The 23,395-nt window shown below is 39.7% G+C and overlaps 1 protein-coding gene across 2 annotated transcripts in view; it reads left to right on the top strand.

The window, feature by feature from the left end:
* Positions 1-23,395, top strand: part of bmpr1bb (bone morphogenetic protein receptor, type IBb) — a 66,583-nt gene that overhangs the window by 25,484 nt on the left and 17,704 nt on the right. Inside the window, exons 1-2 of one of the 2 annotated variants that reach the window (XM_034709464.1) lie at positions 14,190-14,286; positions 19,724-20,026. In XM_034709464.1, coding sequence (XP_034565355.1) covers positions 19,954-20,026 — 73 coding nt within the window. In that variant the 5' untranslated portion in view covers positions 14,190-14,286; positions 19,724-19,953. Of the gene's footprint in view, positions 1-14,189; positions 14,287-19,723; positions 20,027-23,395 lie in introns of those variants that run through there. The other variant, XM_034709463.1, reaches the window with a different exon arrangement.

The following is a 23,395-nucleotide window of genomic DNA, read 5'->3' as shown; positions in this document are numbered from 1 at the left end:
CTCGTTTGACACCCAAATTGTTTCGTCTCATCTGCATTGTCCCATCTTTATTTGACTCTGTGTTGTTGCTGCATACAGGACTTCTTGCGGTGAGTGAGTGTTTGGTGGGGGAAGCAGCTTAAAGGGAAAGATGTGGGGTAGGGTGAAGAGGGACAGACAGAGATAAGGCAAACCAGCAGCTCAACAGAACTGCAAATGTATTTAATATAAACAGTAAGCTAATATCTAGCTCTACATGCAGCATGTAAGGGTTATTCATCAGTCTTGCTCTACTCGAAATGTCTGAGGCTTCTTGGTCATCTCCATCCTTCATCTGAGATCAGTTGTAAAGCACTCACTCATAAAGTATTTCTGTTTTAAGTTTAAAAATGTATGTTGCTATTGTCTGTAAATTTAATTTGTATATATTATATCATGTGTTAGCCTACTGAACAAATTCAAAACTCAGATTCCTCCTGACTTGCAGCTTTTCCATGTTCTTCAGCAGGACTTGTATTTAAACTTGGCTGACTAACGTGGTCATCTTGTCAACAAACATCTGGTGGATTAATGTTGCTCAGAAGTAATAATACCTACGATGAAGCCAAGAGATGTTTCATTTTAGAGGATAAGAGAAGAAAGCTGCGTATCATTCTTCATTCATAAGGCCTGCTTTTTAGATTAGTCCTCCTCCTGTATTGATTTAAAATAGCAGCTCATATTTTACAAATGAGACCCAAATCAGACCGGCAGTCTGTCCTCTGCAGCTTTAGCAGTGAACACTCTGTCTGTGGTTGGGTCTGATGATTCTCGGTCATAGCCCCGGCTGTCTGGTGTTCTCTTCCTCCCTGTCAGCAGTGTGCGGATGGTGCCCGCAGTGATTCGCACTTACAGTAAGTGAAGGAGTGATGTTTCAGAGATGGATAGCATTTCCAGTATTTATCGACTGCAGCGCGGCGGCCCTGGATGACACTGCAGTCAGATACATTAGCGGTGGAGGGAGACTTGACGGCCTGTCGGAGGGCAGACGTTAAAACATCACCTAGCTTATAGTCGGACACAGAGGCATCGATTGCAGCCCCATCACTCTCTGGGCTGCTTCCTGTGTTTTCATCGTGCTATCATTGGAAGAGAGCAAACAACAACGTCAGGGGGAAAGGGCTGCTGATAGCCCCGTATCTAATGTGCTCACATCTCCAGAGACTGGGATTTACATAGAATTACTAACAATGTTTTTCCTGATTTAACTGAATGAGCTGTTACTGATTAGGACTGTGTTGCTCCCCATCTCTGGCCAAGAACAAGCCCCATTTATATGACATTTATGATTTATATCTGAGGATTGTTATGTCCAGGGAATTCTTAAAAGCCTAATGCTTTGTTTTTATTGACTCAAGGTTTGACTTTTCAAGTAAAAATAGACATTTTGTGTGGAACATACAGGTCCATTTCCCTGAAAAGAAGCAGAGTACAACCAGGAAACCCAAGACATAAAAGCAGCGGTGCAGGGTGTTACTCAGCAGAGCTATCCCAATAATGCAGTCTTGAATCAGAACATATTATTAGGCTGTCTAGGTTCACATCTTACCAACAGAAATTTTGTAGGAGAGGCTTTCCCCCTGACAACTTTGGATCACATGTTCTTTCTGAATCAACCTATGACATTACACCTTTGTCACTCCTACATTAGAGGTGTGTGTGTATGTGTGTGTTTGTGTGTGTGTAACCCCAGGGCATATAGATGTGTGGTTGTGCTTTGGCTGTACATGTTAGGTAAGGCATTTATAGCTGCAGTAATCAAAGTTGCATGTAGGGGAGACTGGGGTCAGTTATTACAGTGATTATAGGAACTAAACTACAGGGTGCTCTTTCATCATGCTGGGATTATATATTTAGTGTGAGGTAATAATGGTATTTAATGTAAGGTGAGGAGACATTATTCAATTTAATGGATTATAAAAAGGTAAACATAAAAATAATAAAAAATATAATAATAATAACAATAATAATAATAATAATAATAATCAAGATAGGCAAGAGCGTAATAATAGTAAAATAAATACAGAAATAAAAAATCTCAAAAGAGATGAATGTGATGATAACTTCAAAGAGAAAATCACACACATTTTTGAGCCCGGTCAACATTGCTGTCCATCAACTTGACGTTACCCTCTGGCTAAAACAGACAAGTGAGTGTTAGATAACACCCACAAAAGTATGCAAGTGTCACTTGGCTCCATGGTTAATGTTTTTTAGGTGCTATTTAGCACTGGCACCTTGTGAGAAGTCCCAGTATGCTGAAAAAGTCCCAGTGCTCTGGCCCACTTATAGCACTGGTTTAAGCTGATAAAAGGAGAAGCATCTTTCCAATGCCTCCACAGAAGAGCATGTGCCTTTTCTCCATGATTGTTCTTGTCATTTCCACACTGCTTCACATGAATTGAATCCAAAGAACTCCATAATTTCACACAGATGTGAACCATTTACACAAACGTTTGTATATCTGCTCGCTCACAAACAATCCATTACAATCATTAATCATGTCTTTTGTTATTACTTACACTAAGGAGATGAATGTATCAAATTATGCGCCTCATGTTAGGGGATAATTTTTGGAACCACATTATTTAACCTCAAAAACAAATGTGGTGCTTATAATTATAAATATTCTACCGCAGGCACATTTATTTTCATCTGACAAATAGGACTTCAAAGAGGCTTAAGTTTTCAGTGTACACATGCAATACACAATTAAAGAGTCTTTTTTAACATTTGTTTTAGATTTAAGCCTAAAGCCACAAAACAGGTGTGCGAGGCTGGATAAATGAAACACAGACAGCAGAGGAGAGTATTTCTTGGTTCTGCTGAGGATCATCATGAGCTGTTGGACCGTTTCTTGTAATTAAGGGAAAACGTGCCTGATTGACAAATGAGCTCTGGGTCAGCCAGCCAGCCACAGATGGGGTTTCCCTGCCAAGACTGCAAGGCCCCTGGGTTTCCCATCAGCCATGGTAGCAGATGGTTTTAGACTCACTCATAACAAGGATGTGTCCTCTGCTTTTGTTACAAATGTGGTTTTAAAACCAACAAGATAACTTTAGTGGGTTTGATTTTTTAACTTCACTTAAGCTTCACACCTGACCACATAATAATGTCATACAAAGGTCCTGATGACTGTTTGTTATCAGTTTCAAACTATGTACAACTGAAGGCCTCTGTTTCTCAGAAAGGCTAGTATGTATAACAGTGAGACATCTGGACATTAGATTTATGTTTCCGTAAACAAAAGAGGAGCAGCATGTAATCAGTTGGGTCTTAGTGAAGCTGTAAAATCTATTAAATTGAAAAATACATATATTGTGGTGCAAATAATGTAGACCGTATAAAACCATGGATAGCACAACACCTAGATGAGTGGAGCCAAAACGTTTATAGCTCCTCCTGGAGAGTGGCTGTGGTGTAGGTTTTAAAAGCTTCTCCCTCTAATGCAACATCAGTCAGACTCGAAAATCAAAATGCACTTTATGATTTGACAGACACTCTTTCTATTATTTTTTAAAAGTTCAATTTTGGGGCATTTTTTCCATTATTCGATAGTACAGCTGAAGAGAGACTCAATATGTGGGGAAGGGGAAGACATGCAGCAATTGGCCAAGGCCAGGAGTTGAACCCCCAACTGCTTGACGAGGATTACAGCCTCCGTACATGGGGTGCACGCTCAAACCACTGGGCCAACAGCACCCCTGCTTATTTCCGTAATAATTAAAAAAATATTTGAAATGGGGGTCATTCTTTAGAAAATAAGGATCACTGGATATAATAGAAACAGTGTTAATGCTTCATGTTGGTCCTTCACCCTCATTCATAACAGTTAGACTGCAGAGCATCCAAACACCCACATCTGCTCGTGCCTATCTAAACCTATTGACAACAAGACATGCATGTACAACAGACAGATCTGTGTTTGTGATGATTATCATCCACAGTGTGAGTCAGTCTAAAGACGAGCCGAGTAACAGCTGGATGTGGACATCTACAAATCCATCTCCACAGGACCAGATCCACCCTGAGACCGGGGAATCTTGGAAGACAAAAGGCCGAGTTGTAGAGTTGTGATGGATTTGCGTGTAGGGATCTGTGTGGACAAGACCAACCAATGCAGGCTGGTCAGCTACCACACAAAATAAAATCTCACTCTGTGGAAATTCACACTGTTAGAACCCATTTTGTAGTTTTTCAACATCATGTTTAGCTTGACATTTTCAGTGAGTCCTGCTGTTTATCTTAAAAATACATTTTTTTTTTTTTTTTATTTATAAAAAATATCTTCACAATGTTATAAAGTTGCTATTAACATATACAGTAGCTGAAACCTAAGACAGGACATATCACACAAAAAAGATAACACTCACTTATATTTCTATTCAACTTCATAATACAACTTCATAAGCACAGATTTTAAGTTTTTGTTGTTTTTTATTTGTTTTACTTTTAAAGACACGTTAACAGCAATTTAGAATATCCAGTTAAGATTTGAGGCTCTAGCCTAATATTCAACCAACAGATTATGGTTACATGTGTTACTTAATTTTAAAAGCTGTCGACTTTTTCCTATTTGCTTAATTGTCTTTTAAACTAAATACCTGTCTATGATTCTTCAGTAGAATAAAGTAATTCATGTAGTTTAGGACATTTCCGTGATTGAGAGTGGGGGGCTAAGGCATAAGAGGCTGTACTGAAAAATAGGTGCACTTAAAAAATAATAAATAAATAAATAAATGTAAAATATTTCATTTTTGGTCCATGAATGTAGATAAAAAAACAAAAAGTATGAACTTTGAACTATTGCTTTTTTGTGAACTTGCAAAACAGTGTTGATATGGTTCAATATGATACGACATGATACTATGCGATGTGAAACGATACAATACGATGTGATATGTTGCAAGGCAATGTGATACAATATGATAACATAAGAAACGCTTCGATGAAATACAATGGGATGCGATGTGTTAAAATATGTTGAAAGATAAGATACGATAAGGTACCATACAATACGATACAGTTCAATACGATACGATACGATACGCTCAGTTACAATATGCTGCGTTATGATGCAACGTGATACTACAAGGTTCGAGATGAGATAGGATATGGTGCGATACCATACCATACCGTATTCACGGTACAGTTTCATACGATACGTAAAGATAAACTGAGCTGTATCTATGAGCAACATTAAACGCATCTTCATGAGGAAGTGTAATATTGTTTTTATCAAGTAAATTATTCTGCAATTTACAGACACCTTAAAATTAGGACACCTAAAACACCTAAAACTTAGCACCTCCCTCCGAGGGTTCCAATTAAATGTTGCTGAAGGGGTATAGCCACACATAATCAAAACCTTTTGGTTTGTAGTGTTCAGTTAGAAAGAAGGGAAAATTTGATTTGCTAAAGTAATTTCGAGCTCCACTGTGTCCCTGCAAATGTACAAAATATCATCAAACATATTTCATTATTCCAAAGTTTCTGTGTGACATCCAATTTGTACCTCCAGTGTGCTTTACACTCAATCTGGCATTAGCACTCACAGATGGAAAAGCAATCCACTTCAGCAAAAGGTCGCTGTGCTTGATTTTCTCCAGCATGGAAATAGGACCACATTACAGCTATACTAACACTTCATTTTATTTACTCATTCAGCCATTTACTTAATGTAATAAGTGCCAGTCATGTGCTAAGGGGGCAATTATGGTAATTGTATCCTTCGTCTGTCTCCTTGTTGTATTGTGTTCAGTGGTTGTTTGAGTGAGTGCTTAGCTATAGAGTGCATCTTCACCTCCATGAGGTTGATGTTTATCATCATGTGCTTTTATAACAGAAAACAAGGCTGACATTTTTTGTTATTAAAAAAAAACGTTGGACAGACTAAAGCTGTGCTCAAAACCTTTAAAACCCATCATTAACTAAGGCTGATGTTTTTTTAGAATAGCACATTATTTCAAAGCTGGCATCTTTGCCAGATCCTCCAACAGACAAATTAAGAAGCTATCGGAAGAGCATAAATTTGTGATTTAAATGTCACCAGAAACCATTCAGTCAAAGAACTGAGGTGTATGCTGTATCGCTGTAGCTGTAACACCACTTACAAACGCACAAAAGAGCTTTCAGCTGCACCCGACCAAGGGAGGGGTGTGGGTGTTCATGGAAAATATGCACAGAGGACTTCTCCCCCCCTCCTGCTCCCTCTCTATCGCAGTCCAGTGACACAGAGCAGGTAGTTTGACCAGAGGCAGTGGAGCAGCCCCTTCCATTAATGCCCTCCAAATTAAAATGCAGTAAAACTAAATTTATCCAAACACCATTAATCACAAAGGCTGGGAGCGTCTGTTTTAATGAACAGATTCTTTCTGGGGGTATCTACGGGCACTTAATTTGCCATTTAAACCCCACCTGTCTGTGTCAACCAGTCCAGAATGAATTTAGTCCATTAGCTTGTTCCAAGGGCTGGGTTGTATCCATTCCTTCACGCTTTAATACAGCCAGGAACTGGGAATGTTAACAAGGATCCAGGGTGCAAAAGGCCCCAATAAATGAATACAGGCTTATTTATTCCTCTAGATACACTGTGGGTACGTAGAGCTAAATGCTCTAAGTGATTCTTGTACATTTTGTCTCATCTATGCTATTTTAGTGAAATTTGATGGGGCTATGGCCTGAAAAAGCAAAGTCTGAACTTTGTGTCAATGTGGTCTTTCCATGTATTCATGAAGAAGGACAATTCACTTTAAAGTCAGAGCAAAAACTCATTTTGGTACACAGCTTGCTGAAAAACTTTGTCACATAGTGCAGAAACCTAGCCAAGAAAAGAAAGTGTGTCACAAACTTCTACAGGATTCCTCCACTTACATATAGTTTTTCATATGGGATATGGTTGTAACCACTTCCTGAGCAATAACACACAACACATCATCTTTTTTTGCCCTCATGTTGTGTTGACATGTTGTGTCCACACACCAACTAAATAACTGTGACCACAGTGAAGTTGGAAAAGCTCAGTCAGAGGTCAGAAAGCTCAACGTTGTGTTTTGGGCTGTGTGGAGAACTTAGAGGATTACCTCGTGTTGTTGTTGTTATTTTGCTCTGATGATGGCCAGAGGTTGAGACTTGTGTTATTTAGGTTCATTAAAGTGATAGGATAGTGGCCGCCCCCTTCTGTTGTTCTGTTCTGTGTGTCTTAGCCAGTTCCAGTCACCTCAGATTCACTCTCTCCAGTTTATAACATCTTTGACAGATTTGACACAAACCATGTTGTCCAAGAAGCTCTCCGTTAAACAGTTCCTGCAGCTGTGGTACGACAGTCCTGCACGCGCTCAGTGGATGTACATACACACGCACACACAATTAGAGCTTGTTTAAGAGCATGTGATATGGTAAATACATGACCGTTTCCCTATAATTATAGTGTTTTTCTGTGAACCTCAGAGGAAGAGAGTGCTCTGGGTGACTTCCTACAAGACTTAACCTTGAACATCTTCACCCAAAACATTAAACTTCCTCCTCTCTTCCAAAGGAATCCGTCTTTTTAACTGATCTGTTGTCTTTGCTAATCGCTTTTCATGCTTTCCATGCAGTTTTTTTTTTTCATTTCTTTGACCTCTCTCTTGCCATCGCTTCCCTCTCTGCTGGTTATTTAGCACTTCAGCGGCCAGCAGGACTAATTGGAGCAGGAGACAGGTGGAGCCGCTCTGTAACAATCAGTCTTGTTAGTGGCAGGGCTGGAGCTCACACTGGGTGATCTTTTTGTTTTTGCAGTGTGAACAGTGGAAGGAGGGCATGAACTTTTGACACACTCTCATATGGGGCCCCTTAGCTGCCTGCAGGGATTTACTTACTTTGGTTTGGGTCGAGGAGCTCTGTGTAGCACCGCTTACTAAGACAAAATCCAATAAGCTTTGAAATTTTAGTACTTTTGAAATTTTAGTGCTTACTGTTAAAGGGCAACCTACTGTTATCTAAACTATTCAGATTGACCCCTTTTTCTGTGTTGAAACACACTTTAAAAACAATACCATTCAACTTTTCAAATAGTCTATCAACCCTCTATTGAAGAAACAACTGTGTTACAATCATGTCAAGTCAGTTACCAAGCAAAACACTGAGAACAAAACATGTCAGACGATTTAAAGGAAAAAATACAGGTATGTTCAGGAAAAAACCCTGAAATGGACTAAAATAATGCAGCACATTCAATAAGTGACTAAAATGAAAACTAATTGACATGAACATTTTACAAATAGAAGTCTTGAGGTTTCGAAAAGAGTATCTGTAACATGACAAGGCTTTGTACTTCAAGGCAGTGCAGTATCTAGTTCCAAAGGCCAGGCCCATTACAAAGATGATAAGACGATCATTTCCATTACCTGGATATGTTGAATACTTGATTCTGATTGTTAGAAACACCACAGCAGCAGTGAAGTCAAAGACAACTTGATGACACATCTCATGTCAAATCAATTTGTGGAAAGGAATTCCGGCACGGAATAGCACAATAATTCTGCCTGTTGACATTGTGGCAAAAACAATAGTTTTCATTATCAAATTAAAAAAGTTAGAAATGTGCCGTTACTTCTAAAATGTTTTGATGATTTGAACTGTTTTGTTTATGTTTTGACTTCTAATAATGTTAAGTTTATTGTGATTTTAAACAGAAAAAGCAGTCGAATGTTTTGAGCGTACCATGATTGGAAGTTGTCAGTTTAATGCTAACTCATCCCACGAAGAGGCCAATAAGAAGGTTTCCATTGAAGCGTTACCAATAGTGGAATCTGAGGGACTTTTTCTTTAGCTGTTTTAATACGCCCATTTAAATCAATGAACTCCTTGCTAAATCAATATTTTGTGCCAACTTGTTTATCACTTTGGTTAGTGACCGGGTAAGACAAGACAAGGTTTAGAGAGCAGGTGGTTTTGCGGCTTAGAGATTCTAATCTGCAGAACCACTCGCTCCCTTTACATTATTTCTTACCTAAGGACTTTATATATGAAAAGATACCAAAGATTATGTCTCTTTCAAACAGAGGAACATCCAACTTTGTCAAACAAGGTGTAATGAATAGCATTAGTGATATGTCCCATCCAGACATGGTCGCCTGTCTATAGGTCCACTCATTCCTCTGTTTCTAATGTCTGCGTCAGTGTGTGGGGTAAGTCACCAGTCCAGTAAAGCCGTATTGGTGTGTGTGCGTGTCCGCTGTGCACGGACATGTTGCAGTATAATGTAACCAGGCAGGTGTGAGGGTCACAGCCAGTTTGTAGGCCAGCGTCTTGACCCCTGCTGTCTGCTTTGTCTGACCGTCAGAGGAACCCCTTAATTAGAGCCTTTGGTTTGCAGTGTGTGCCCGACGCGGCCCAGCAGACACTCAGCAACAAGCCCTTCATTAAATGCTCCTGGTTGACTTGGCAAGAAGAACCTCTATTTCTCAATTCCTGCTGCACAAAGGCCATGTTAAGAAAATCTCCTCTAATTTTTCCCTTTGAATCGTTAGTGCTGGTTCGTTTTTTCCCTTATTCCACTCAGATTCAGTAAAATATTCTAATCAAAGAAGTTGCAACAGTTAGTTCTTACCTCATTCTATTAAAAATGTTCCTGTTCTTTTATTGGACTATAATATATCTCTTAAACTTGCTTACATGTCTCACATACGGTGGCTGAGAAGGCTAAACAAGACATTAACATCAGCCCTGCTGAAAAAAAACATTACAATGTCATGTCAAAAACGCACCCTGCAAATCCAGATATCAAAATGGAAACTATTTAGGGCTGTTGCTGTTTTGTCTTGTATTTTTGCAACACTGTGTTTAACTAATGGCATATTTCCATTTTATATTTGTTTTGAAATAGTGCATTTGTTTTTGATTGTGCAAGATTTCCGAAATTTGCAGCCCATTAACCACAAGGGAAATCTATTGGGCCTTGCAGTTCTTTTTCCCTATTCAGCCACCGTATTTTCTGCTCCCCAATGTAGTCTTTGCCGTCTAAGTTTAACATCACTGTAGTAAAAGATGTCAGAGTGATCAGAAGCCATGAGATGAATGAGAACAGAGCTGAAAGGGAATTACCTGGAGTCCAGGATTAGAGCGAGAGAGGAAGGATTTCGTTCTGCTGTTCTTGGCTGGTGCGTGTTGTTGCCCCAGCCATGGAAAATCACTGAACACTTCTCTTAATGCCACCTTCAGAGCCAGACAGACACGTCTGTACACGGTATCCACCTGTTAGCTTGTGTGGCTGTTTTGTAACCACTGTGCCCATGAGTGAAATACAAGCCGCAGGTGTTTCTGGTGCAGCCGCTAGCTGGTCAACAGAAAAAGGCCTTGTGCTTTGTTGTAATATAGACTTCTATGTAGCTTCAGTGAAAGTAATCAGATGTGAAGAGGTTGCAATTTTGCTCCTCTGGTCGATTTTGATAAGGTTCCCAGAACGATTCTAGTGGCTAATAGGAAAAACAAACAACTTAATAACGATTATTTGTGTCAGTGGTTCAGTTGTAAAACCTTACTGCATTTGAAGTTGAAGAATCAAAAACAAATGGCAGCCAAACTGAAGCTGTTGTTTTAGTGATTTACAAGGCAATGAGCTTTTCTTGAAAGTGAAAATGAAGCAGCAGAAGTTTTTTCTGGGCAAGTAAATAAAAACGAGGTCTGTGTTGTAAAAATGTTGAGAAATGTTATTTTCCGAGCCAACCAAAGCTTCTTTTGACAATTAAAAAATGCAGAGTTGTGTAGAGTTAATCCTAAATTCATACTTGTTCTTTTAAAAAAGTGCCAGTTCAAACATTTAACAGCCAGATAGTCGTTATTGTAAATGTAGAGCTGGAAGCTCAAAGAAGCTTTAAAAAATGGTTAGCTCAGGTAGCGTACTGAACTCATGCTCACATTAGCTATATAGCAGGGACGTGTCCAGACTTTTTTTGACCTGGTGGGCCTGACTTACGTGGAGGGGGGGGCAAGAAATATGTTTTTACACACACATCATGAATAGCATGATGGTGGTAAACGTCCCTGCCTGTCATGTTTTAAATTTCCTTTAACAACCCGCTCACTGTACATTACTCATTACATCACGTGACATTGCAGCTGCAGCTCCAGCTTCTCTGTCTGTGTGGCATTTCTAGTGTTACTGATGTGTTGAAGATTTAATGTCCGTGTACATTTCCATCTGTTTATTCGTTTTAAATGTGTTAATGGCAAATCAAGTGAAGCTGTTCTATATCTCAGGTTGTGGATAATCAGTTAGCCAGGCTGCTCTAAGGTTACGATAGATGAACAGGATTAGTCCAGAATACACTGGACTAATTAAAAAAACAGGCCTATCATTTTGTCATTTTGAGTTTCTCCATAAAAAGCATCACATTTCTGCTTTACATGCCATCTCTGGGTTCAGTTTACTTGTCTGGCTAGAAGCAGCGTTAAGTGACAAGTTTACGAGAATCACTAAAGTTTTGACATTTATGACCCGACACAGACAATCAGCTCACAGAAAACTGTGTGGCTGTAAGAAAATTTAATTATTACCTGCACACTGTGCATCTGTATGCACGTCTGAAATCCAAGTATGAGGATACATCATGTTCTCAACTTGTTGTCTGGAACATGGAGTTTCGACAAGCATTGCTTTCTTTCACCTTACAGGTCTGGTTGAATTATATAGTGAGACATTAAGCATTTTATAAGGGCGCTTAATTTTCTAAAGCTGAAGATTATGAGTTTTGAATCCCCTCTGAGTAACTTGCAATGATAAGAAAATACTCTGATAGCACTTCATCTGTCTTGCAGTTTCTTTGTCTCACATCAACGACTGCTGAAAAACATGATTCAACAAACTCAAGTGACCATGCTCCAGTGTTTTCAAAAACCCTCGATGTCTTCAGCTCATGAGCGAGAGAGAAAGACAGTGAGACGGACGGAGTGAGAGAATAAGACAGCATGAATGACAGAGGGAGGGGGAATCTTGCTGTGACAGGCTTTTCACTCCTTATGAATGACGTTTTTCTTCCCCCTCAGCATTCTTTGAGACTTCAAAGCCTCAATCTCAGCAGAGTGATTTGGCCCGACTATTGTGAGAATCTTGAATATTCATCAGGGTCTTTCTTTGCCCTGAGGGCTGACACTCTGCAGGGATCTCACGTTATATTAACATTATTTAAAGAGCAGTGGTAGATATGGATATTGTGTGAAATCTTGTGGGAACATTTTAGATGTGTACATTTTCTCCAGGAAGTAATTAAGTTAGTTTTCCCATCACAAAATTTCCTTTGTGCCATTGATGTTAAAATTATCTGCATCACAAAAGGTTAAATTATTTTAAAACTATACAGGTAATAGCTTGGTGACGATAGAAGGCTTATTTTGACAAGTTGCTGGACAGTTGGTGAAATACTTGATAAGTCTATTTGCTACACAGAAATTAAAAATCTGAAGGTGTAACCTCAGGCATCAAGCAGTTCTCACAGTTTTCTAGCATGTGTTAGGTCTAAATGATGAATCCATTACTCAAAAAATGTTAATAAATACATTAATGTTACAATCTAGTCGTTCTCATTGACTGTAAACAAAGATGAACGACTCACTAACACCTCCTTTGGACAAAAATGAGGCCAAAACTATGGTTGTGTGTGTTTGGTAGGCTTAACACACATCTCGTCACCCTCACTAGAATTACTAGTTTGTTAATTCATTATTAATTTTTTCATTATTGAAGGCCCAAAATGAAAGTCAGTGTTGTGTAAAAGTTATAGAATACCCACACACCACTTGCCTGGGCTGTTTTCCAGGTTGTTGGCTACTGCCATAATGCTTTAATGCTCTACTACCCAGATGAAGACAAGCACAGATGACAGATAGTATCTCTCAGTTTGGCAGTAGAGTAGTCTTTGCAGTAGAGGTGGCATGGTGGAGTCACCAAATTGATTTCCCGCCTCCTCCGAAAATAAATAAATGAATAGATTTAACTGACCAACACAGTGAAGATCCTCAGGTCAGTATTGACTCTTGTTTTAGTGTGTGTTTTTGCTTACTGTTCTTCCTCTCTGCTCAGTGCAGCACATTTATCAAAAGTACTCTCATCATGGTGTTATACTTCATTTTAAGCATCAAATAACTTAATAAAACCAAATCTCTTAGAAATATGACTACCTGGACACAAATCATCATAATGAGAACTAGATGTAATAGTTAAACTATACAACCTTTGTCCTATCTGTTAACATGGAGGAAGAATAACTAGTGCAGCCGGTCATTAGGCTCCAAATGTTTTGGCTTCACTCTTGGGGGCTGTCGTGGTCCATCTTTTTGTGCAGTCTCTGGTTCTGCTTCAGGATCAAGTGGCAACCTCCGGTCTAAATATTTTAGTCCAATGCGGAAGTGCTTAAAACTGCAGTTCATCGAGGATCCACTTGAGGCTGGCTCTGGAAGTACCGGAAACCACATACACACCAATTCAAAAAAGACGATCTTTACAGCAGCCTGGTGCAAAAGACAAGGGTAGTCTAAATAGCACATTTTTTGATCGGCACACACTGTGAGGGGGGTGAATTTTTTTCTAATGAGGCAATTTCGAAGATAATGAAATTACGAGTCTTCCAATGAGAGGCACAGCTGCCTGCGGGAACACTGTAGCTGTTGGCTAGGAGGCTCAAAGCCCGCCTCTTTACGTCACAATCGCTCGACAGCAGTAATATGGCTGCTGCCGACGATTGGCCTCAAAACAGCGCTTCAGAAACAGACGGGTGACGTCACGGATACTACGTCCATATTTTATACAGTCTATGTTCAGGACGCCATGGTGCTTTTATATATTGATTGATTTATTTTATCCATAAAGGTTCCAAACATATATGTTACCATTTCATACATTATACCAGAGTAAACTCAGAACTTATTTTCCTCCACAGTCCCTCAGGCAGGTCACAATTAGAAGTGTCATAAAACAACACTTGTTTTAACATAACTTAACAAAAGGAGCGACTCTTTATCTAGCTGGGTGATGAAGATGGAGTCACGCTTTCTTGACTCTTGCCCCCAGATTGTCCCATCTGGTTCAGACAGCTGTGTTGCCACGGTAATAAACCGCTTTCCAGGATTCTATGACAGCAGTTTTATCGCTGAGCTGCTGAAAATCCTCCTAATTTCACAGAGCCCAGGGTCAGTTTGGGCCCAGATGGAACGTCGCTCATGATACGCATTCCATCTCTGCCCTGGAGTAATTTCATCATCTGTGTTCTGCCACGGCTTTTTGTTTCACAGGTTAGTGGTGATTTTTCACAGTCATCCATCGCTGTGTGATGAAAGGTGCGTTCGCTGCTTGAAAGTCATTGTCTGAAATAAAAAACGTGGCTCATTTTCATGGTGCCTTGGAACACTAATGCCAGTATTATTGTAAGGTCTCTATTTCATAAGAAAATGTTTGCCTTATGAAATAGAGACACGTTATTACAAACAACCAAGCTACATTAATTGATCTGTGAGTGCTGGAGGGCAGAATGGGGGCCATACAGAGTCTGCAAAACAAATTGAAAATAATCACACAGCTAAACTGCTCCCTATGCTCCCTCCCAGCCTGTCCCAAATGAAAACTAAAGCCCCACTGCAGGGCACTCCATGCATTGAAGTTCATCGTTGGCAGTCATTTCTTACAGTGTACGTAGGTTGAAATAAATAAATATATTCTGCAGATTTGCCAAGCAAAAGGGGCAATACTTTCTCTGATGTGTACACCTTTTGTAGTAAAAGATGGTCTCTGCATGTGTACAGCTCTTGAGGCAGCTCTTTCTCATTTCCAACTCATCAAATGCAGCTGGTTCTGTGGCTTAAGCTTCAAATTATGACCATAGGTACCACTCTGAGGGAGTGCTGCATATAAAGGGCTAAGAGGCCACAGTGAACCTGTAACTTACAGCAAGACTTTCTCCATAAATCAGTCAAGTTAGGGATACAAAATAAGAGGCTATTGGTTAGATTCTCAAACATGTCAACATTTTAAAAAATATTTTATGACTCATGAATGTGTGATAAACATTAATACATGGCTAACCTTACTTGATATCATGTTCCAGTTTCATCCCCACTTACCTTAATCCTCTGAACTTGCTTGCACATTTGCAAAAACAAACCATGTCCACAAACGAATGCCCATTTATCGGTTTCTACTACGTCTCAGTTTCACTGTATATATTAAATTACACAAAGGCTTCAAACTGGCTTACTTCAGTTTTATGAACTTGAAAAAACAAACATATTATCTTGTCATTACTTGCTACGAACTGATCTACAATTTGCAGAAATATCAACATCATGATGGGCATTTGCAAAAAGTTAAAATGCATGCTTTGTCAGGTCTGTCCAGAGGAGGAGGAGATAACTTGTAAAATGCTTGTTCAGGGTTGGATTGGTCATTTCAGATGCATACCAGGAAGTCAGGAAATAGAAACGCTGATTGGCTTTTCCTGTGAGTTTTAATGAACCTGCCCATTGAGCATGTGTCCCTCTGTAGCTAAGCTATCTTGGTTACTCAATGCTAAATGTTGGCACAAATAGGTGTCCTGAAAAACGTTTTATAAGTTTGGTTGGTAAAGACTTTATATTTTTTTGACTGTTGTGTATTATGGTTCAGTAATTTCACAGCGTTTTTGATGTGGCTTTTTTTTAATTTGCACGTGACTGTTGCTAATAGATAATTGTCACATGGTTGTTGCTTGTGGCTTTAGATTAATGGTGGACTCAATCAATCAATCAACCTTTATTTAGACTCAGGTTATTTAGTCTTGGAAATGCTCTTGTGGTCTCTAGCATAATACAAAGTTAAAAAATAACTAAATAGAAATATAATATCCTACATTTCTCAATATAAAGTATGACAGCATTGCTAGACTTACCCTGCCTGCCAAATTCCCTCAACCTTTAAACTGGATTCCAACACTGGTTGACAATGTGTATTCCTTAAGACCAAGACAATTTAAAAATCTCAAAAAACACAAAATATGTAAAACCTCATTACCCTGAGTCACACAACACTCCTCATGGGGAGTAAACTAAACTGAAATTTGTGAATTTAGCGGAGTTCCCCTTTAATAAAGCTTTTAGATTGGTGCTTGCATGTCTGATTGGACTAGTTATGATTCCAGTTGCAACAAACTTTGTGGTTTTGCAGAGTGATCAAGGTGCTGACAGAAGGATTTCTCCGGCAATATTAATCACGCTGTAACTATGTGTGTGTTGACAGACGAGTACCGCTGTTAAAGCTCTAACTAAGAGAAGGGAGGGAACCAGAAAGAGGGGAAGTGAAGAGTTAATTCCTCTGAAAGCAAATCTTCCAGCCAGTCTGCCCCACTTTCAACCCCTTTTTGTGGTGGAATGACCCCCACCTACAGAGCCACTCGCTCCCCTCCAGACCTCCCATCCCTGTGGGGTCTGAGTGGGCTGAGGGAGGCTCCACGCTGGGCGTTTGATGGAGCGAGGAAGGGTGTGTGAGGTGCACTGACCCCTTCCTCATTGCTCCCCATGCACTCGTGCTCCAGAATAGGCTGACTTATCACATGTAATACTCAGAAATGCACAAATCAGGAGTGACAGCTATAGGGCCGCTGGAGCTGTGGAGGAGGAGAGGTGGCTTCTGGGAGCTGCTGTTCCCACCCAGTCAGACTTTAAGAGGAGACAGGTGTGGGGTGGAGAAGCCCATTTGGTGTTGATGTTGTTTGACCTCCTCCACTGCTACTTTTACACCTGCTTTTGCCTCCTTACAACCATTTGGAGCGGATAAACAAACTTACAAGGCTCAGGACATTTGACCATCTCCAGCCTGTTTATGATTTGTGTAGCTGCCTTGGTAGACTTGATGTAATCCTTCTAATAGTCTCCTTAATCCTCTTAACTTGTAACACACATAAATCTTTCACCACAGGAATGTGTCCCCTTATTGTTGTCATGTTTTTCCTGGTATTGCATGTTACCATGTGTGTCCCAGAGTATTAGATTAGGGTGAAGTTACAAAGTTGTGGTGGTGCCTGGAGGTGTGAGCTCTAATCACCTCTAATCACCTGACGTGTGATGGCCTGATCCCTGCTGCTCCACAAGTGTTTGTGTTTTCACCCCTTTCACACACCGGCTCACATGAGGAACTTGACGCGATTCTGCCCACGTCTTGTTCTTTAATACCAGACTCTTGGTTACAGATTAATGCTCTATCATTTCCTTTCACACAACACCTGTGTCTGCATCAGTCGTGCCAAGTTTTTGTTCAAATATGTCTTGTTGTGGATTCCTCCTATGCCACTGTATTAATCAACACTGACAAAAGAGGGTTGTGAAGTTATTCTTCAAGATATTTTATTATGGCTTGTCTTAGTAAACATAATTAAAAATTGCAGACTGCCTCTACCTTGGGAGGTGTGTACAATTTTTTTTCCGAATTCTCCATTTTCACACACCAATGTTGTCTTTGTTGTCTTGCTCAGTGCAAATTGCTGTTTTATCGTTGGAATGCTTTGGAAGTCTGACTTTTTAAGAAAAATATTTTTGCATGTTTAAAATTGATCAAGAGCTGAAAATACCTATAAAATAGCAAAAAAAAAAATGCAGGACATCGGGTCTTTTTAGAGCTTGAACAACATTATGACAGCCCTTTAGCTACAGCCAGAACAACAGTTGCTCTTAGCATCTAAACACTTCTTAGCTAACGCCGTAAAAAGCTAGGATTTGAAACATTTCATATTGTGTTGTGTAACAACCATAGACTGTAGAAATAATGAACGTAGTAACCTTGACGTCACCAATCTGTTCCTGAGCGCTGTTTTGAAGCCAATTGACGGCGGCAGCCATATTGGAAATGCTGAACTCAACCAGGCAGAGTGTGACGTAAGGAGGCGGGGTTGAAGCCTCCTAGCCAACAGCTATGTGTTCCCGAGTCAAGTCGGTCATGTCCTTATTTGGGCAAAAACTCGTTATCTTAATATCTTCTGAACCGTCACGTTCTAAAAAAATTCACCCCCCGCACAGTGTGTGCCCGAGAGAGAAATTAGCTACTTAGGGCCAAGCCGTTTTTTGAACCAGGCTGTAAACATGTTTATTAATGCTGCAAAGATCGTCTCTTTTTAATTGGTGTGTATGTGGTTTCTGGTGTTTCTGCAGCCAGCCTCAAGCGGATTCTCGATAAATTGCAGTTTATAACACTTCCGCATGGGCTTCATAGTTTGAGACCAGAGGTTGCCGCTTGGTAACAACCTCAAATACTCAAGTTACTTCTTAACCACATCCCAGCTATGGTTGAAATTACCCCAGCTAGCCAAGAAGTGCCTTATTGCTATAATTAGTATTGTCATTGGGCAGCTAATGAGGTAATGCTGTTTAAGCTTTAAAAATGACACAATTTCCCTTCAGTCTTGTCTTTCCAGTTTCTTATCTATCTGGGAGGGGTGAAATGTTAACAGTTTGTCAGATTTCCTGAATTTATTCACTTATAATCTGAAACACATATGACACTATAACAACTCTTTAGCTTCCTGCCTTGAACAAGATGATTAATAAAATGGCTGATTTATAAATATAGTCAATATAATGCAATCTCATATTTCATTTCCCTTTCCCATGATGCATTAGACTGTTTTTGATTGATTGTTTTTGCTTTGGGGATTACTGGCTATTGTAAATGCCAAAAAGTATCTGTAAAAAAAATCTGTTTTTATCTAGGACAATTTTCAAAATCCCATTAAACATCACTTGAACCCACATTATATTTTGGTCATGGTTTTTATTGGTGGTCCTCTTATACTTTTTAAACATTGTTTAATTTGTTTTATTTAGTATATGATTGATGTTGCAATTTAAGAGCTATTTGGTGAATTTAAATAGTGTTCTGTGTGTGTAGCTTTTGCATTTTGTGCAGAAAAGCTGGTCTGCACAAAACATCTGATAGAAGTTTAAGTAACTTTTTTTAAAATAATGCAACCAATACATTGGATATATCATTGCAATTAAAAGGTACATCCTTCATTGATATTAGAAGGGACTGCAGCTGTAGTGTCTTTTGTACAGCTGTGTGGGACCTCAAGAAACTTATTTTATTAGCAGTGTTACTGCAGGATGTATGTTGACTCAGTCATAAGCACAAATTTGAGTTCTATTCTGGCTTCTTGCTTTGGTGTTTGAAACAATGCTGAGGTCCATCTTGAATATTGTGATATGAGAAAGTTCTACAAACTCTATGCTGTGTCCACTTCTTCTTGGCATGCTGTGTCTGTCTATACATGTGGCAATAGGTCATAATGCTTTCACTGCTGCCTTTCACACCTCATTCAGCTCCAGCTCACATCCACGGCCCTGCTTCACACCCTGTTGCCCCTTTCTATTCTGCTCTCCTTTCTGTGTATGACTGATGTGAGAATATGTAAATATTTGTGTGTGTGTGTGTGTGTGTGTGTGTGTGTGTGTGTGTGTGTGTGTGTGTGTGTGTGTGTGTGTGTTTGTGTGTGGGAAAGAGAGAGAGAAGCAGTGCATGGATTCAGATACACTCAGCTGTTCCCTCTGTAGTGAGCCGGTCACAGAAAGGGCTGGACAAATAGCACAGCAAGGGTGCAACTAAGTAACACCCTCCTTCTCTCCCCCTCCTCTCTCTCTCTCTCTCTCTCTCTCTCTCTCTCTCTCTCTCTCTCTCTCTCTCTCTCTCTCTCTCACTTTCTGTGTCTCCCAGGCTGTCAGTGTGGAGTAGAGCTGGAGGCTGCAGGGTGTCTGGGTGCTGTGGGAAGTTCCTGGGAGTCACTCAGAGAGACACACACTTGTACAGATAAACCGGATTGGCGCTCTTTCACAGAAGGATTTAAAACGGAGTCTCACACCTTCACCTCCTTGCACGGGCGTGGACGTTGTGGCTGCACCTCTGGGATTTGAAGGAGGCAGGCTACCGGGGTTGGTGCTGGCGGGATGGTGGTGGTGTGGGCCTGGCAGGCTGTTCTGCTGGTGACCGGAGTGGCATCACTGAGTCGGGGGTCTCATGGTGAGTACTGCACTGGACACCTGTTTGTCATGCTTTAGATGGAGGCTTTTATTTGAGACAGATTTGATACTTGTTTATTCAACTGTAATTCATAACCATAAGAAACTAGTTTACAGTGTTTTTCTTTCATTGCCTCTCTTCTTCTTAGGTATTTATTTCTGTGCTCTGAGATGTAGAAACATTTAAAGCTCTTTATTTTTGGGAAACTAGAAAAAAGTTCACACAGCTTGAAGTCAAACTCATGCAGGCCGCAGGTTGACCGTGCTAGCTGTGAGGTTAACCATCTATTTTTTACTGTGGTATTTATGATGAGCAAAAGCTATCATGATCTCCACAGGGGGTTACCATGAGAACGGGTGTGCATTTATCTGCCCTGTCCCCTCTCCCTTCCAAAAACCCAACCCCCCCTCCTGTTCGTGTTTTGAATTGTTTGAAGATGGACAGCCAGTTGTCTTTTTTGCGATGAATGCCAACAGTGCCGCGGTGCCCCGTAAGGTTGTGACAGGCGGGGAGGGTCAACGAGCTCCCAGCACTGAGGAGATGACTCTTGTGCATTTGTTGTGTTCAAAGAAGAGGGAGTCTGCATTGTTTAAGTTTAAGTTTCCAGGTTTTATTACAGCTGAAGCCAATCGTTGCTAAGTCGTGTGGCAGAACATTTGCATAATTTAATCAAATTCTGTCTCTTATATCCAGGTAAATTGAAAACTTTTTTTTGTCTGACCTCAGCTTGAAAAACAAGCAACCCAAAGAAGGCCCACTTACAGCATCCTGAAGATATTTTTTCACAATTACGTAATATTTTATAGACCGAAAAGTTAATTAAACAAAATACAACCAATAAAGTGATAAATTAGGCTGGGAAAAAATCTTTGCAGCACTACCATCATTGATTTTTGTTGACAATCTTAACCTTTGCAGAAACACCCTGCTATCTAATTCTCAGTAAGAAAACATTTGGGTGTCAGGCTGTAAACCCCGTGTCTGGTTGTACACGCACATCCATACACAGACACACATCAGCAGTGTTTGTAAATAGTGCTATTCAGAAATGATCTGGAAAATGTCACCCAATGACTCTAGCTGTAAATGTATCTCTCTGCAGGGAAAGTTAGATCTTATTTGTTCTATCCTGATTCTTCCTTTAGCCTCTGGTACACATGTTTTAGTTTCATACATTGACTTTATGTTAGTACTAGGCGTTAAGTATAGAGATATATGAATATTTGCTACTTATTATAACATAAAGTGTTTTTAAAAAAACAAGTTGTTCAAGTCAATTAACAGAATTATCACCAGTGGATTTGGAATTATCTTGATATGTTTAGAAAGTTTTTAAAATATCCCCTGTTACAAAATATAGAAAGGTGATTTATATATGTAAGCAAGGGGTAAATATGTAGTATAATCTTCTATAAATGAAACAAAATGGATTCTGATTTTAATCCTTCTACAAAGAAAAGCTTCACTGAAGTCAGTCAAAAATGAACAAACCCCAAACTGACTGAGGAGTTCAGAGCTTGCTGTTACTTTCACAGTTAGTCACCAAATACCTCAGCAGCTGATGAACGTTTCTTCTGAGAATTTACTTTAGTCTTATCTAGCAGACTGAGCTTCAGTGTTTCAAGTCTTGTCCAGTATTAGTCCAGTCAGTGTCAGAGTCAGCAGCAGATTAGATGCAGCGGAAGTGTAAAGACGGGTGACATTTAGACTAAGTAACAAATAAAAAGAACAGCTATGATCTTTCTCATTCAATGTTTAGAGTTTTCCTCCATGTGTTTACTTTCTTTCAACAAAGTTTGAGCCACCAGTTGTTTTTTCTACTTCCTTTGTGATCTGATCTTATGAAGGACCCCAAATGAGTAAAACATGTGGGAGGTTCCTCATAAATCTAAGCAGCATGGTCAATTTGCCACCTGTTTCTACAGGCTGGTGAGGGTCACAGAGAGTCATTGAGCCCTGGTCTGTTACTTCCGGTGGCATTACAGTGGAAATACCCAGATTTATGTGCAGAAATATGACAATAACACCTCTTTGTGATGGTAATATTTAAAAAATCAGATAAACGTTTCATCATTTATTTTACTCACACTATCCCATGTTCGTAACACAGACGGGTTTGTGACCGTAAACAATGGATGCATCTTTTTTTTAGACTGATTTCCAACTTTTTTATTCTTTGTATTGAGAGGTTGAGATCTTATGTACCAACAATTTTGGAACTCATTTTTGTCTCAAGATGTTATAAGCCTCAGGGAACAATAGTCGCTTTTTTTCGGGCAGTAGGCTTGTTTATCCGTTCATCTGGTGAGTCTTAGCTTCACTGTAAATACTGAGTAATACAGAGATTTCACTTTGTCTTACTCCAGTGCTGTGAACCAAGAAAAGAAAACAATTGTCTTGTTATTTACTTGCAATTGACAAAATCTGAGTTAAAAAAGAATCATATTCCTGAATGGTGATTAATGCAGCTTTTGAAGGAACAGGGATCAAGAGTTGAAAAAAAAATACTTTTAAAGTGCCTATTGGTTTAATGGAATTCTAATGCCTACCTGTCATCAAATTATTGACTATGGGAGATTGAATATTGTTACGGCAGATTGATTTCTGCCTACTTTTGCTCTCCATATGTTCTGTTTTCTTTGCATACACCAAAGACTGCTGAGGCATGATTGGTCAGTTCTACCCAGACTACAAACAGTAGTAGCTCAAGGCCCCATGAGTACTGATTTTATACTTTCAGGTAGAATCTTTGAAAATACATTCATGTGAGAAAAAAAAAACAAAACTGATTTAAGCTTTTCACAAATACAATTTTTTTTAATTCTCCAACATTATAACATTAACTTAGTCTGGTTCTCCAGACAGACACATATTCTACAGGACTATCTGAGATGTTTCCCATGTGCTGTCTTTGCGATGTTTTCATTCATAGCGATCTTTAAATGACTGTCAGCTTGTCTCTGTAGGAGTGTAGTTTTTTCTTTACAATCACCATTTGCTTTCGCTTTAGTTACTTTCATTAGAAGGAGTCACAGCTACATTTCTCCAGACTGAGCTGTGTGGTTTCTGCACAGGGTATAAACTCCATTCAGCACACACACAAAGGTTACAGTATGCAGAAAGTGTTACATAGCAAACACTATACATTACACTCTTTGAGAGGCATCTGTGTGTCTGTAGAGCGGAGTGTTGTGGAATAAGGTCAGAGTGCAGTATGCTGCAGAGGTCCAGAAGTACAAAACAGCAGCAGTTGGCCCTCAGCAGGTCTGGGCTCCTCCAGCCTTCTGTGTGCTGCTTCCTGTCAGGATGTGGATTCAGTTCCCCCACACAGAATCTGATCCCCAGGCAGATGTGCTGCTCCAGCGGTCA

The sequence above is a fragment of the Notolabrus celidotus genome, chromosome 19, assembly GCF_009762535.1.
Source record: "Notolabrus celidotus isolate fNotCel1 chromosome 19, fNotCel1.pri, whole genome shotgun sequence".
NCBI classification, from domain to species: Eukaryota; Metazoa; Chordata; class Actinopteri; order Labriformes; family Labridae; genus Notolabrus; species Notolabrus celidotus.
This window is presented reverse-complemented; position numbering and strand designations above follow the sequence as displayed.